This window comes from Streptopelia decaocto (genome assembly GCF_964273445.1).
Source record: "Streptopelia decaocto genome assembly, chromosome: 1".
Classification (NCBI taxonomy): domain Eukaryota; kingdom Metazoa; phylum Chordata; class Aves; order Columbiformes; family Columbidae; genus Streptopelia; species Streptopelia decaocto.
In genome coordinates this window covers 64,376,948-64,393,812 of record NC_138663.1, presented here as the reverse complement: position 1 = coordinate 64,393,812, position 16,865 = coordinate 64,376,948, and the positions used below count along the sequence as shown (strand labels likewise).

At 39.5% G+C, this 16,865-nt stretch overlaps 1 protein-coding gene across 18 annotated transcripts in view; it reads right to left on the bottom strand.

Annotated features, from left to right (window-relative positions):
* The window catches only part of MICAL3 (microtubule associated monooxygenase, calponin and LIM domain containing 3), a 163,674-nt gene that overhangs the window by 105,461 nt on the left and 41,348 nt on the right, over window positions 1-16,865 (bottom strand). For all 18 annotated transcript variants that reach the window (XM_082043993.1, XM_082043994.1, XM_082043998.1 and 15 more), the window contains one exon: window positions 4,707-5,082. In XM_082043993.1, the coding sequence (XP_081900119.1) occupies window positions 4,707-4,970 (264 nt within the window). In that variant the 5' untranslated portion in view covers window positions 4,971-5,082. The remainder of the gene's footprint in view (window positions 1-4,706; window positions 5,083-16,865) is intronic.

Below are 16,865 nucleotides of genomic sequence, written 5' to 3'. Positions count from 1 at the left end.
CTTCACCAGTTATTCACTAAGGCATAAATTCTGCAAATGATGTGAAACTGCAAATATAAAGCTTGAACAAGTACAAGTTACAGCAGTGACAACATAACAATTGACATGTAAATTCAAAGACTACTGTTTATAACAAAAAGTCACATAAATCTGAGGTCAGAGATCCAAGCCTAGAAGGAAGAGAAGCAATGGACACAACAGCACTGCTTCTTTAATAGCTTCAGGAACCTGAAGGCATATGGGAGAAAAGGCAAGCCCAACCACTGAGCTATTAGCAATTCAATTCCAAAATAGACTTGTATACTGAACTGGTGTTCAACTTGTCATTTATTAAAAAGAATAATCAATTAGCATCTAATATATTCTTCCAATTTAATATTGATTTAGTTGTGGGCAAGAACATCTCAGACATCACTCAGTCTTTCTTTTTTAAAACTTGTAAGAAAATAGGCTGAGTGCACCATATTTAACCAGGTAATAATTTGCTCATATGACAACTACAGCCTTCAAAGAGACTGTGTTCAATAAGCAACAAAACCATATTGAGCTGTATAACTTTTATTCTATGATAACTTCCCTCATATAAAGTAGGTATGATGCTGTATACAACAACAGAGGAACTGTACTACAATCAGACTATTCAAAATCAGGTCTGTATAATCAAATTATAAATTCACCACCTGTAATGTTGTCACAGAAATGTAAAACCACTTTTTTTTTTTTTCTCTACGACCTCCTCCCCTGCCCCCAAACAAGGATGTGATTAACATCATCTATGTTTAAGACTCTAGATATTTTGGATGTAAAATATATGATACTCTGAAGTAATTCATGGTCAAAGGTGCCACTTTTTTACCATCACAAAAATATTAAACTATGCTGTTATAAAACGCAGCAAGTTTTAAGCATCTTTTCTTCTGCTCTCCCTTCCACCTCTAATGCTTCTTCTAGTTTCAGATCTCTCATAGAAGCCTGCCTTCCAATACCCTCACAGGCAGCAGTAACTATACAAGATGCCAAGTACAGCCAAGTAAATAAAGGCAGCTACTGTTGCTCCTTGTTCCCTTTCCCCTCAATGACTCCAAGCAACTGCTGCAACTCTGTGCACTAAAGCTGTCTCACCCCTCAGAAACACCTCTTGCTCAAGATCTTTCATAGAGATTATAGCAAGCTTTCAGTAACAACACCCCGATAATGGAACATTAAAGGCAAACTGGAATACTGTATTATCTGTGTAACCAATGAAAAGAGAGTGCTATTTGTAACTATTTACTTTTGCACAACCCAGCAAAACGAAGTCTTGCTGTCATGAGCCCTGACTATCTGAATTCTGGTCAATGCTGGCCATGGGATGCACTAACTGCCCGACTCCAGTCACGGCACTTCATCCCTGCCCAATTTTTCAAGTTGCATTGCAAGTTACATTAAACATTAGGAATATAAAACTGAGATAGGAAATATCAAATCAGATATAATTCAGTTCTCAGAAGGCCTCTACTTTGAAGATATAACCATAACTATTATGAAGTACATAAATATTTAATGGCAGATGCTATTAGGGTAAGGAAACAAGTAATTAACAGAAACATATATGAAAAATACAAAAATAATACATACATATATCATTTATTTACATTAAAAACACAACATTTATATCTATGGCATACAAAAATTATTTATCATCATAGCCATATGTACTTTAAGACATACTAACAAAAAAAATATTTTTTTAAAACTATATTTCACTTCCTCCCAGTAACTAATTTCACTGATGAAAATGTTTTGAATTCTGGGTTGAGGTGGGGGTAGGGTACCTTCAACTCATTCAGCATCCACTCTTTTCACTCTGTTTCTATATACCATCTCACCAACAGCTTCTTGGAGGCACTGGCAAATGACTCACCTGCTGGCCTCCACTCCTCTTCCTCTTTTCCTTTGTTCTTCTTCTTCTCCTTGCCATGCACACAGGAGAGCAGCTATGCAATAAGCTCTCCGCTTCCTCTAGTAGAGGCCAATTCAGCATGATCACTGACAGACCCGCCCCAACCTTTCCCCCCTCCCACCCATCTGGTCCTTCACACCTTCACCAGCATGTTCTGAGGTTTCTTGCTCATCATTAAATGAGGAAGAGTCATGCATGACGCCATGAGTCTTCTCCACTCATGTCACCAACATCTCATCTCCAAAATCACCACATGTCACTTTTGCAATCACTCTCTTGATCCCCTTTTTCCAATTCCACCCTACACTCTCTTCAGCTTGGCTTTGGTGTATGAAATACACTAAGCTTTTGGGCCGTAGAAAATCTCTACCAAACTCTTCTTAGTAAAACATCGATCCCAGGATGCACTTGAAGAGATGTTTTATAGACAGTTGGCTACACAGATTTCTTCAAAGCATGCCCTTTTCTGATATCTTTTAAGACTCAGTACTCCTCTATGTCTCCAGCTATTCCTTCCAAGCACTACATGAAGGATTTCCCCCATTTTTCCCACTCCTCTGACCACCAGCTCCCCACAGTGCTTCCTCAGGGCTTTGTCTGTTTGGCTTTCTCTTCTTCCTCTACAGTTCGCCTTCACATCACCTCATTCATAAGCACTGGTTCAATGAGCTTCTCAGTGCTGTAGAGTTGACTACTTTTTGCCCAATCTAAAATACATACCTTTCTGACATCTCCTCATGGCTGTCGAGTTGTTGGCTTCCAGACCAACATGAGTAAATGGAGCTCTAATTTCCCTTCTAGATCAGTGTCACAATTTTCTGAGTGTCTTTCATAGTTGGATGTTAGCCGCCACTCAGATCTATTTATTTACATCCTCATAACCAAGCAATATCCAAGTCATACACTAATTCTTCCATTAAATCACTTATTTCATGTTGAATTTCTATTATTTAAGCAACCTTTTCTTCAGTGGTAACAAATGCAGTCTTGCTGACTAAGATACATGCAGAACCCAGATGCAAAATCACTTTTTTAGTCTATTACTTCAAGTAAGTCACAATACTTCTACATTCTTCCACAGCTACCTCATTCTATTTCTCAAAAAAGCATAAGCCACCTGTCTTCATTTCACAGCCTTTAACACTCTATTTCACTTCTACACATCTGTTTCATTCAAAGTAAGAGCAATTCCTGCATCCAATGAATAGAAGGTACAGCAGAGTTTTCAGAAAATCACTTTCAATTTTTACTCATGATGTCCATAGTGCTTGGAAGGTTTATTCCTAAATATAGACAAAAATCACTGCAGTTATCTTTTTGTAAGTCCCTCTTATGCTGATGCTACTGCCCATCATGATGACAAACACTACCCAAATGTTTTATTGTTTTCCAAGTTAACCTATACGCACCTGTGATCTATAGTCTGATGCACCAATTCCAAACTTTATGAGGAAGCACTATTTTTACAAGACCTAGGGCAAGCAGATCTTGCTCCATTAGTAATTTTTCCAAGTGTTATTGTACTAATTAATTATAAATTACACCATCCATATGAAAATGGCCATTGGAAATTGAAATAGAATGAACAGTCAAGAAAATAATGTAACTTTCTAATATCTAGTTCGGAATCAAACTTGATTTGACAAACATGAAATGACTAACATATCCTGAAGAGCATATATTTCCCTCTCAGTTCTCTACTGAGGAATTAGTCATTAATTCCTGCTATTAATTAAGATCTTTCCTTCTCCCAAAAGCTGAATATTCAAGGAAAATAAAAGTATCTATTGTCCAGAACAAAGGAGGACAGGATCTTGTTCTAATTTTATCATATTCTGCACTATATTCCTTTTTTAAAAAAAGAAAGAGTGTACGATTATTTGCAAAAATAGCCTATTCCATTCACATTTGGATGAATGATATAAAGAACTGCTTTCAGTAACAACAAATCAAATAAATAAGCTCATACTGTACAGTCCAACAAGGGTGCAGCACATAAATACCATCTCATAATAATTCAGGCAAAAAAATCTGGGAGATGTGTGTAAAAGCAGGAATTCCTGCAGTAAATACCATACATATTGCCCTTTTAAAAGGAACTGGTATGGGTCTCCACAGGACTTTTAGGGGGTTTTTTAGATCTAAACACAGAATACAAGTGATTACTTTCTATATAATGATAAATTGGATATTTTACCAAATTGGCAGGAAAGGTCAGTTTCCTTGACTGAGTAATGAGAATTTTCAAATTAAAATTAGAACATTCCAAACATACATTTTTTTATCTAGATTCCAGCACAAAATGTCATGTCCCTGTTAGATGTCTAGTAAAAAAGCAAAAAAAAAAAAAAGCCTGCCAAGATTAAAGGTTTACCAATTAAGATCTTCTAGCTCAGTTCCACCTAATAGTATTGATGCCACAAAAACATAAGCCATGGAATCTCGCAGGCTGCTTCCTTTGAATAAATTACAAATATTCTGGCAATTCCCAAGGATTTCCATTTAGCTTCCCCTGTGCAGGTGGGCAGTCAAATTTGGTAGTAGCAAACACAATTTTTGACTGAGAGACAAATGCTAACAAATTGCTACTATCTTATTAATAATACGTATGAGAACATTCCTGAACCTTCCCTGAGCTTATATTGACATCACGAAAACACCTTTCTACATCTAGATATTTTTATTGTGTATTCCAGAGACACACTGGGTAATAGTTGTGTTGACTCCTATGAATACATCTCTTGGATAGAATAATTTTCCTTACCTTCGTGTTGGCGCATGCTTTCCCCTTCTTATAGTCCTTATGGCTGCCTCTTTTATCCAATTTGGCCCACAAGGCTTTGGCTTTCCAATAATTGAGCTTGGACTTGAGTTTGTGATAGAAAGAACGATAGTCCTTGGGCTTTAGTTCTAGGTAGTCACAGAGCTCTTGGAAAGCCTTGAGAGTCCCCTTGCAGGTTGAAGCCTGGACAAATCTGTCGAAGAGAACATGAGCCTGGTTCACCTTCTCATTCTTACTTTCCTCCATGCTTCACACTTCGCAGCTGCCCTGGAGGGCAGCTGTTCTCTTCCAGTCTGCCAGATTTCCTGATGTTGCTCTGCTGAGCCACTTTCACCTCTGGCTTATCAGCATTATTAACCTATAAAATAAAAAGAAGAAAATGTAACTAAGCTTGCCTTTTTTTTTTGCTTTCCCAAAATTTCATCTCAGCCTGCTGAAGTGAAAGCCCAGATTCTCAGTACAAAATGAGTAAACTGATCAATACCCCGACAAGTCCTGCCCAAGCTGACTTGAAGAAGAGCATTCCAAAGCTCATGGAGTCTTACTGCAGGCAGTGAGACCTCTCACCTCCGTTAAATCACAAAATACTTTACCTGAGACAGTCCCTTGGAAGTTTTAACATAACTCATTTCACATGAACAGCAGAGAAGTTACAAGTAAGCTGGCAGATGTTATGTAATGTTTGGAAGTAGGCAGAGGTTAACACCACAGCAACAGTTTTGTGCTGATCTTCAAAGTACTACTACCACAAAGTACTTCAGGAGTTGCTGTTCCACCAGTAAAATAAGTTTGGGTTCTTTCTTTCAAAACAGATGTGTCTGTGCTCATGACAAATAGGGAAGAGGAAAGAGGATGGCATAGCACAAGCTGATATCTCTGTCAGAGTCTTTGCAAACATGGCTTTGGTACAGTGACATAACAAACCCAACAATGGCTATTGCAATCCTAGAAAGAAGTTAAATGTGCTAATAGCAATCAAATGCTTAAGAAAATAAGTCAAAATTGAAAAAAATGCCTGAGTTGCATCAAGCAACATAAACATTTTCCTTACCTAGAGTCTAAACATATATTCCTCTCTCAGTTACTAAGCAATGTAAGAGTGAAATGTGGCTGGTGTGTTACCCTCGTGGGATTCTCATACTAGTTCCTCTCTTCTGTGGTTTTCAATTTTTTTTATATGCTGGTCCCTACATAGTTTTAGGTGGTAGCTGGGGTCCTCAAGAGAATTAATACGGTGATTGGAGGTCTGCTACCCTTAGTTGCTGGAGAAGACGAGAGTGAGGGGAGACCTCATGGTGGCTACAGCTTCCTCACAAGGGGAGGAGGAGGGGCAGGCGCTGAGCTCTTCTCTCTGGTGACCAACGACAGAACCCAAGGGAATGTCAGGAAGATGTGCCAGGGGAGGTTTAGGTTGGACATTAGGAGAAGGTTCTTCACCCAGAGGGTGGTAGAGCACTGGAATAGGCTCCCAAGGAAGGTGTTATGGCCCCAAGCCTGACAGTGTTCAAGAAGAGACTGGACAAGCTCTCAGACACATGGTGTGAACTGTGGGGTTGTCCTGTGCAGGGACGGGAGTTGGACTCAATGATCCTTGCGGGTCCCTTCCAACTCAGGACCATTTATGCTTTTCTGGCATTCCTCAGAAGTAACCTGCAGACCTACAGAATGAATTGTTTGGATCGCAAATAGCAGATTTCTTTTATGTATAATAAATCTCTTTCTTCTTTTTATACATAACAGTAAGTACATACATATAAAAAATTGCTCTCTAAGAAAGAATAGTTCTGTTTGTCTTCAGATAGGAGGGCAACATGGGAACATATACGGGAACTATGGAAGTGAAAACATTTCTGAGGTGCTTTTTGTCCTGTGGTTTTTTTGCAAAGGGTATTAAGGTAAAAAAGGAAATATGTGGACTCGGATAAAACGTTTTTGATTCTCACCAGCTCTTTTCCTGCTTCCAGCAGACAGGAAGCCAAGTCAAACATTACAGCTCATGTCTCTTCCCCTCCCACATGACAGCTCTGCAGCAGTTTATGTGGGTACTCCTGCATTTCACCCTAACATGGTATTTATTGCTTACATTTAGAAATGGCAAAGGAGACCTGGAAACCTTTACACACAACTACAAATGGTTTATTATCAAAAATAAAAATAGTTTCCTACAGAAGCCAGAGAACAACAATGGGTTATACGAGAGAATGTGATTCTGACTTTATTAGGACAACTGCCTTGGAGGACGCAATACGAATGAAGCTATTTTTCCAACTGGCTGATACTGATGCCACATCCATATCAGTACTGCTCACTAAGCAGGATGGAATTAATGGCTTTCCTTATTTTTAATCTGAACTTCACTGTTATGAAGCTGGAAACGTGCTCCAGACTTGCATCTCAGGGTAACCACTGCACCATCACAGAGGTCTAAGACATTGTGCTTTAAGTCTGTGCCTCCTCATCTCTTCTCAAGAAAAATGTTACAGAACTCCAACAAATCACCTCTTATGATGACGGAGTAATTTCAGTGTTTCTGTGTAATAAAGATACAATAAAATACCTACTGTCTAAAGTCGTATGCCTCATTAATCAGCACAGCATCGAAAGCTGAATACTAGTTTGTGTTATGTTTCCCCCACCCCTTGCACCCCATTCTACCACCCAAACACTCACTTTACACCAGAGCTTCTGGTGACTGACACTTCCTAAGAAAAACTAATAAAAGCTATATGACCTAAATTCAGTGAAGTGCCAATTAAAGTCTGTTAGTCCACAGTTCATTACTGATATATCCTCATGTAAGGACAACATAGGTTCCATTTCTTATTCTTGCTTATATTGTACTCTTTCACCAAAGGAGTGAAGCAACACTGGTTCTGCATTGCTCAGAGAGATCCCAAAGTTAAAATCCAACCTACTTTCATTCTAGGAACTTGCTGCTTTGTGTTCAAGGTTTGCCAAGCCAGGAGACAAATGTGAAAAAGCAGGTCATTTTACGCAACACAACTTAAGCAGCACGTTAATATGGCAGTTCTGCCAACATCTCATTTCATGCAGGCTGTGAAGTCAGTTATGCCCACAGGTCAAAAACGGAGGCTTCAGTCACCACTATTAGTCACTTCCCAGAACTCTGCACTCTTGATGTAAACACCCAAAGCCCTTGGAACCCAACAGCAACACGTCGCAGCACATGGAAATTACAGGAGGCAAAGCAAGGGCAGGCAAGAATTATTTGCCAGGTTTCCAGGGTATTTGTATGCCTTGCTGGCTATTGTGCAAGTCTGCAGTATCCTGCATGTTTTGTCTCGAGGCAGCTGATTGCTGACTCAGAAGCTCTGTAAATTCCTTGGCTGAAACACTGGAAGAGAAAGACAAAGCCCATGGAAAAACGCATGCGAGAACAGTGTTTGTGTTGCTATTTACAACAATAACATGAGGTTGTTACTGACTCATGCCTGCAAGTACGCTCAGGATCTCCACTGCTTGCACGGGACAAAAGAAACCAACTAATAATTCCAGGTGGTGGTTCCTTCCCACAGTCACCACGGATGCAGAAGTATGAATATTTTACCCCACGCACATACAAGAAAGAAAATCCAGTGCCCTACTTCTGTCAAATGCAAGAGATAGGAAGAGATTTTGCACATGATACACATACTGAATTTGGCTGTACAAATTCAAGTTCCTGCAGAAAGTGTTACAAATGCAGGGTTCCTCTATTCCAGATAAATAAACATCTATTATAGGAATCATCCCCACTACATTTTCCATCCTGTTTTTCTTAAAAGTGCTCAATCGACTAATGATTTAAGCCTAGAAAAAGAAATATATTATGGGAATGTATTTTCCAGCATTCTTCTCCATTTTTTTCAGGTGTAAAATATTGACTTGATTCCACCTAAACTCACAGCTTTTTCTGTCTAGCTTAAAACAGCATTTTGAATGAATAAAACATTTGCCACAGTAACTACCCAGCTCTGCTTCAGAATGCTGAGTTTCTCTGAGCACAGTGTAAATATCATATTCTGGTTATTACCCAGCCAGCCAAACACCACAGATGCATCCTTGACAGTCAAATCTCTGAGAAGTCAGAGATCAACTAACTGCAGTACCACATGGAATCTGAAAGCAAGCTGGTCCATCAATCACAAAAATATTGATAGCTCAAATAGCCCCAGTTTCCATTGATTCCATCCTTTCCCTAAAATTTCCAGTTTCCCAGCAACATTCCCTGTGCCCTCATCTCCCTTTCATGGCCCCTCAGCTTCTGCCTAAGCGAGACTTAGTAACATGCTCTGGAAACACTGAGATTACTGCAGCGCTAAGGCAGCCAGTACACACTTGCAAGTTGGCTAGCAAAAGCCTAAGCACAGATTATTGTTAAGCTTATGCTGCAGACAGTGGGGAAGCCTATTTTTGTCTCTCTCCACCCAGCCTCTAGTTTTCTTGTAGGAAATCAATTACCTTTGAGATTTTGATTCCCCGTCAAATCTGGATGAAATTGATGAAAAGTTATTAAGGATGAACTGAAAAGCAGATGGACAAATGGCTCAATCCCGTAAACCTCTCTTCTTTAGGAAACCATACTAAAAAAAGTCTTTATTCCAACAAATGAAAAAGCTCTTTTTTCATTTCTAGGATCTGATTTATTTTAATTTTAGCTAAAACTAAAGAAATGGACCTTGCTACAATATGTTCATGACTTTCTAAGTGATCACAGGTATCAAAGACTCCAGCTTTAGGGCAGCAGTAAGACTGTGGAACAAATGGCAAAAAAGAGGACAATTTTTATAAGAAAAGCTAATGCAAAAACTGGCAGTTATTTTAGCTCCATTTTATGCAGACAAAGAATGGGAAAGCAAGAGGACAAAGGCGTGGTTGCCATTGTTTGCAGCTTCCCTTTTATACCAGATGGAAAAAAAGAATGTCAGAATTGTCCACAGTATGTTTTAAGATGGTATTTAGATCTGCAGCCATTCATAAAATTCAACACACAAGCAAATATGCTGGCAAAAAGATGTTTGTGTTTTAATACACTTATCAAACCTGATTTGGTGAGCTTCTGTCTACCATATAGAAGTGAGTCTTTGGGGTCTCGAAAGACTCTCAAGAGACCTCTTTCCTGTCTACCCTCCTTCCCAGCCTAGGACAAAAGTGGAAGAGAGAGAGACCAAATATGAACTTGATTGCAAATACAAGAACCCATTCTTAGGCAGGAGATCAAAGCACATACACACACAGTGCGTATAATTCTCAAATAAATAAAAACTCAATCCAGTAATGATTTGAAAAGAAATGCAAATTATATCTAAGAATACATACAAAATACAACTACAGAAGCAGTTACAGCTGATATTTTGGTTCCCAAATTCATATCAAGGTACTGAAGAAAAATGAGTACATTGTTTATTACTAAACATTTCTTAAGTGCCGCAGCATGAATAATGAAAACATTAGACCTACAAAATAAAAACTTTTATTAATATTAATTCAACAAACACACATTTATGCTGCTCTGTCATACACAACTCTTTGATCACGGTAGAGTCCTTACACTGAATGAACATCAACACAGAGACCAAGAAACAGAGCGTCTCTCTTATTTGGAAGGAAAAAAGGAAATTATACCCAGGAAGAAGTAGCTGCCCCCTTGTAAAATGAAAAGGGAATAGCAGTCCATCTGGATAGCTGTCATATTGTAAGACAAGCTTCAACAAGAACTACTAGCCTAAATGCCTGACACAGCCATTTACTAGGGAGATCCCTAAATTTTCACATTGGGCAACCAGTAACCAATTCAGTGATCCCATCTCACCTTGCACAAACTCACCAGATGCGTGTTTGGGAAGCTGGGGACATTCTTTACATCTTAGATCTGTCATCGTGCTGTAAAGAAACACACTGTACCCTACATGTACAGCAAAAGACAATTTACTCCTCAAAGAACTAAAAGTGCTTTTATTCCAATGGTAAAAAGTACCACATCCTACTAGAATCACAACCCTCACAACAAACTTTTTGGAGCATGGCCATTAACGCAGCAAGTCGCATGAGCAACACTTCCCTTCACAGGCCTCCCAAAACCCAATGAGATCTGACAGCAAAGGCTCCATTTGTTATCTGGGTAGTGAAACCCAAGCATCTCCCACAATCCTCCTGAGAAAACACAAGTCCTCAAAAAGCAAATCCGTCTGTTTCCATATAAGAAATCCTTAGTCCATAAGCATATCCCATAAAGACCATACCCCACACCTGTATGCAGTCAGACTGTGGGTGTTTTCTGATGAGCAACACACATCGCACCTCTAAGGTAAGTGTACAATCACTTCATGCTAGGTGAAGGTAACTTCACTTCCAGGCTGAAGCACATGGAGGCTTCTGACCCTACCACTTAACAGGGCAAAAAGATAGAACACAGAGCCACAATTTCAGAAAACTTTCTTTTTAGTACTTCAAATGGGGATAAAACAAGTCAGTCGCCTTAGCACAGCAAGACATACCAGCTTTTGACATCATACAGGACACAGTTAGATTAATCTCTCTGAGACTACATGCTATGCCACAAGAAAAGGAGGTTTTCAGGAAGGCTTTACTGAACATTGGAGAACAAGAGCATTGTTCTGACCCAATTAGAAATTTTGAGCAGAATGAATACTGGAAGCTACAAACACAATAATGACCTCTGCAGCCCAGTGAGCCAAGTCCTCTGAGGCCTTCAGGTTCAGCCAGCACACTTATCACCCGAAGCCATCAAGTCATTCCACAAAACAGTGAGAAAACAAATTGCAAAAAGGTCATATGTCAAACTGGGACATATAAACAGGGGTGTCATGTGTTAGACATGTGAAGTAATCCCACTTGGTGCTAGGAAGATTTCAAACGCAATACAGCATCCAGTTTTTGTCACTGCACTTCAAAACATAAGTTGTCCAGCCACAGAACAACGAAAATAGTGCCAGGTCCAGAAAACATGACCTACAAGAAACGGCTGAAGAAATCAGGATTGTTTGGTGAGTAGATGTATTAAGTCTTCAAAGATATTCAAAATTGCTGCAGAGAGGAAGGAAACAAACTGTTTCCTTACTTATATTAAGGGAAAAAAAAAAAAAAAGGTGAAATCTCCTAAAAGAAGGTAATGAAACTCACATGAACACATCTTTAAAAATTTTTGTAAGTGAAGCCTTTTACCTGTAAGAACCTGTTACCAAAATACAGACTGCAACAATCACAAAAGTTAATACAGGGAAGATAACCAACAGGGACAAAGAAACAGATACAATCATATGATCAGCAAGTGACAAAAGGGAAAAAATTACCATTCTTTAAAGAGTCCATAAAACAGTTCATGATACCTGGAAAGTGAATAGGTCTAGCATCTAATGTAGCATGTGCTTGCCTTCTATTATATGCACTTTTCTCCACTTACGGACTTCAGTTCTCCCTTTTATTACCTAATTGTCTTACACAAGTCAAAGATTGCTTAGTCACATAGAAACACAGGGCTCAAACTATGCTTAACTTATCAAAGCCACCTTCATATGGATCATGGAGAGAAACATCTTAATACCACAGAAGCAAACTCAAAGACTGGTCATTCGTGCCAGCATTTATTCTAATCAAGGCAGATGGCTGCCTGGACTTGTAACTCCAATACCAGACTCTCACAAAACAAAGAACCAATATTCCAGTTACAGACATTAAAAATGTACATGGGAAAGCAAGTTTTATTTGTGCTGCTTCCAACTCTCAGCTTTTATGGGTGTGGAAAAGAGGCAGGCACTTCCTCGAAGGGAGTTAGAAAACAGGATTAAAAGATTAATAATTCCACCCTCCACACACAGTCAACTAGCTACAGTATCATAAATTGAGCACATTGCACAGAGCAGTTAAAATAGACTATTTAATGGATGTATATCCTGTTTCTGTGGAGAATATGGAATGCAGAGAGACTTAAAACTTCGAGATTTTTTTTTTCTAACACAGATCTTGCAAGACACTTTTGGGAGCCAAGAAACTAAGTAAACAGACATTTGAATAAGAGAGCCATAAAGATTTCTCCAACCCACAAACCACTTTATTTAGAGACTGTTGAACTTTAAAAACAAAACAAACCCCAGGCTTTATTCTAGGAAAAATACAGGAAGGGCTGGGATCATGCTACAACCTTAGCCTTTATAATTGCCAGGTAAAATATACATGCAGAGCTCAAAATACATCTAAGAAACTGGACCTTAAACCCAGACCTCCAGAACTGCCACCTCCTCACCCTTAACCGTAAAGATTCAACCAGGAACAGCATCTTGAGGATTCGCCTGGGGATAATGACCAGCATCTCAGTCACTACCTGCCATACACCTTCACTTGTCACTGTTTATATATCTGGCACTCTATCTCGCAGCTATCATATGCCCCAATCTGCCACTGCCCCAACCCATGCATGGCAAACAGACCCAAGCTCCACTAGCAGGCCAACCCCCTCAAGGTTCACTGCTGCCAAAGAAAATCCCAGAGTGTTTATAACCATTGATGGGTGTACCCTACCCAGGTAGCTCAAATCACTATGACTAGCTTTCCTTTCTCCTTAAAAATTGTGCATGAAAATGTGTGCTATGTAGTCTCTCTAAATATCTAAAACTAGAAATGGCAATGGCAAGGAACCCAATCTACAGTAGATGCAGCAGGCTGCTTCTTGATGCTCCTCAGGCCACCACAGGCCTGTACTGTCTTCCCACATTAGTCACTAGATCAGAGCATAATATACAATTAAGCAATTTCATTTCATTTTGCAAGGGCAGAAGATTACATACCTCAGCAAGAGCCCTACTGACTGAACAGAGTTTGAATAGATAAAGCAGGATTTGAAGGGAACGAGACAGAAACCAGTTTCCATCATGTTTTGAATTTTTTTTTTTTTTTGAATGACTGGCAGATTCAGCATGAAGCAACATTTCCTTTTCATGGTAGAACTTATTTGCCTAGACTCTCAGGGCACGGGGCTTCTATATAACAGAAACTATACTGAGCACGTTCAACAGACAGTGCTAAAGCCCAGCCCAATTCATTAGATGACAGGAAGAAAACACACACACAATAATCCTACAACTTTTATTTCATAAATTAGATCATTTAATTGAGGTCTATTCCACAGGTCCCTCAAACCTTCTCTATAACCTGATGCAGGCTGAATTCCTGCAGCTTTTTTTTTTATTCTCAGAGGGGCAAAAAAAAAAAATCTCTACCCTAGCCCAAAGCACTCTATCTATTACTTCAATCTTGGAGTTCTTAATCTGACAGTATCTTAAACTTAGTTTAGTATCAACCATTGACAAATCTTCCCTCTTCTAAAGATAAGAATACCCACCCTTTGACGCTGGTACACTCCACAATATTTAGTAAAAATAATAATTTTTAAAAGCAAAGCAAAATCCAACCCTTAACAACTAAGAAACTTCACTGTGAGACTGTCCAATGACAACTAATCAAAATGAGCAGCTTAAAGAAAATTCATCTCCATTACACAATTCTGTGCATCTAATGCTTCCCATCATTTATTTTCCTCATACGTACACGGAAAGCTTTTAGCAGGAGTCAGGATTATATTGTAAGCAAATAACCTGTTTAATATTTTGGCTAAACTATGCCAAAGAGGTAGAATAAAGAGTTATGTTTTCTCATGCTATAAAACAAACCACAGTCTTGAAAAATAATGCAGATTATAGGTAGAATATTGCAAACACAGAACTTGTAACATCAAACTTTCAACTCTGGACATAATTTCATACCATTTGCACATACTGTTACACAGCTTAAAAATAGAAACCAGGCAGTATGTTCCCCACTTGGCTGGACATTTGACTCGCAGTAAATACTGAAACAGTTTCTATCAGCCAGATAGCAATTCCCCTCCAGCAGCCTCATGCAGCAAAGACCATGCCAAGCTCAATGCCTTGAGCAAATGAAAATCTGTTAGGAAATCAGTTACACAGGAAAGAGGTGGAGGTTGTTCTGTGATTTACACTCCTCTCCCTGAGGCTTTGGCAAGCAGTTTCTGAAATAAGATGGCAGTCATCACTTCCAGAGGCAGACATCATCAGTCTGCTCAAATACAGCTGCACTGGTGGGGACATGAAAAGACTTGGTACGAATTAGTCAGAGACTTAATCCAATCTAAGTGTAAGGATGCCATTCAGCAGAATTTGTTCCTAGTAGAAAGCACACATAAAAGCTTCTCTCTTTGCCTTTCATCCTCAAGGACATTTCTGTCTAGCCTTTTTAATTCCATCCTCCTTTGGATACAGGCCATTCCTCTGCAAGGATATCTGGAGGTCTGAGGCAGACACCCTTAGGTGAACCGCCTAGCTATCTGTCAGAGAATGTTGCTCTATAGGCAGACACAAGCACCCCCTTCACTTAATACAAAAGGCCTACAACCACCTTTTGTGCAATACCTCTACACATATCTCTTTAATAACTCACAGTTAAAGGTCTCAGTGGTCACAGGGAACTATTGCACTGTGCAACAACGTGAAACATCCAGCATGGTTCGACAGCAATGATGCTTTGCCACTATGCTGCTTGCAGGCTGGAATTTGTCTTGTAGGGCACTCCAGGACTTTTACTGGCAGATGACTCAGTTCCAGACCCTGGGCTCAAACTGAGTAAGTTCCATAATCCCTTATTTCATAACACCATCTTCCATCTGGTATTTGAGCACTAGCCAGACCAATGCAGCAAGAAGTGGCACAAGAGAAATTAAGAAATATTTCCTTCAGCTTCATTCAGCTGGTGCTTTCAGGCTCAGTCAGCATGGACTGGTAGCACAGCATGGCTCTGCAAGCTAGGGCTGACCAGCAGTGGTACCAGAACCTCAGTACGGCAGCAGTTGCCTTCCTGGAAATCTACATGGTGCTCCTGCAGAGCAGACCACAGCCTTAACTGTAAGTTCTTCTCCAGAGAGAACAACCAGGGGCCTTCAACATCTGGAAACCACTCTCCTTCCAGTTGCCCACTAGTATTAAACAATTATTCCTATATTTACCATTAGTTTATCCTAACAGATGCATATGCTGCTATTAAGAAGGTTTGTTTTTCTCCAATTTGAAAACTGAGAAATGTAAAGCATCTGTTCCTGGTTACACTGGAGGACAACAGTGGAACCTATATGCCTACTCTCTCCATTCCCCTGTCCTTCCCCATACATACATCCCAGAAATTACCACAGTAGTCTTTTCTCCATGGACACAAGAGATGTGGCTAACTGTAATGAAACATTTCCTGTTCCATGGGGTAGACTAGAAAACTCTTTGACATCTGGATCTTCAAATACTTGGAGTAGCCACAATGGAAAAGCAATGTTTGCTTTTAGCCTCTCACTTCTAGAACATCCTTAGTTTTCTAGTCATTCTGAAAGTGATATGGCTTATAATTTCCCTTCCCTGTCTGACACCACTGACTGGGCATACACTTTCCAGGGTAACTACTGAATTATGTTCTGTAACTATGGGGTATAAACAGAGAAGGCTCATTTGGAAGATCAAAATGCAGACAGACAGATCTGAAGCTGACACAAATTAGCAATCTCCTGAATCATAGCAAGCTGCGGCAACTGAGGTTAGTAACACTTTTTGTCCCATCCCTGTGATCACCTCAGAAGTTTCTTCCTGAATTCAGTTGTTTTTACGATCAAATAACTTTCTTTTATTTTCCAGGCCAAGTTTATACTTCTTTGTTCCTGTGAGGATATTGACCTACGCATTAGCTTTCTCTCCCTTCCTACATATATTTATAGGCAGATGCCACATCCCCTCTTGATCTTCACTATACTGAGGCTAAATCAAGCTCTTCTAGTCTAAGACAGGCACTCTTTTCCTGTGCCTCCCAAATAGGAGGACTACATCGTTGGGTTTGGGGTGGGTATATAATCTTATGAAGGACTACAGCTGTATAGTGCATTTGGCCAGATGAGTTCTCAAAAGAGTTTGGCATAATAGGATATGTTCTGTAGGGTACAACCCCTCTCCTGACAATTCTGGGGTTGCTTTGGCCTCTTACACAGCTACAACTCAGTTCTAATATACATTTCATTGTATTCACTGATCACAGGGGATCACTATTTCACCTTTCTTGGTCATTTCCAAATGAAAG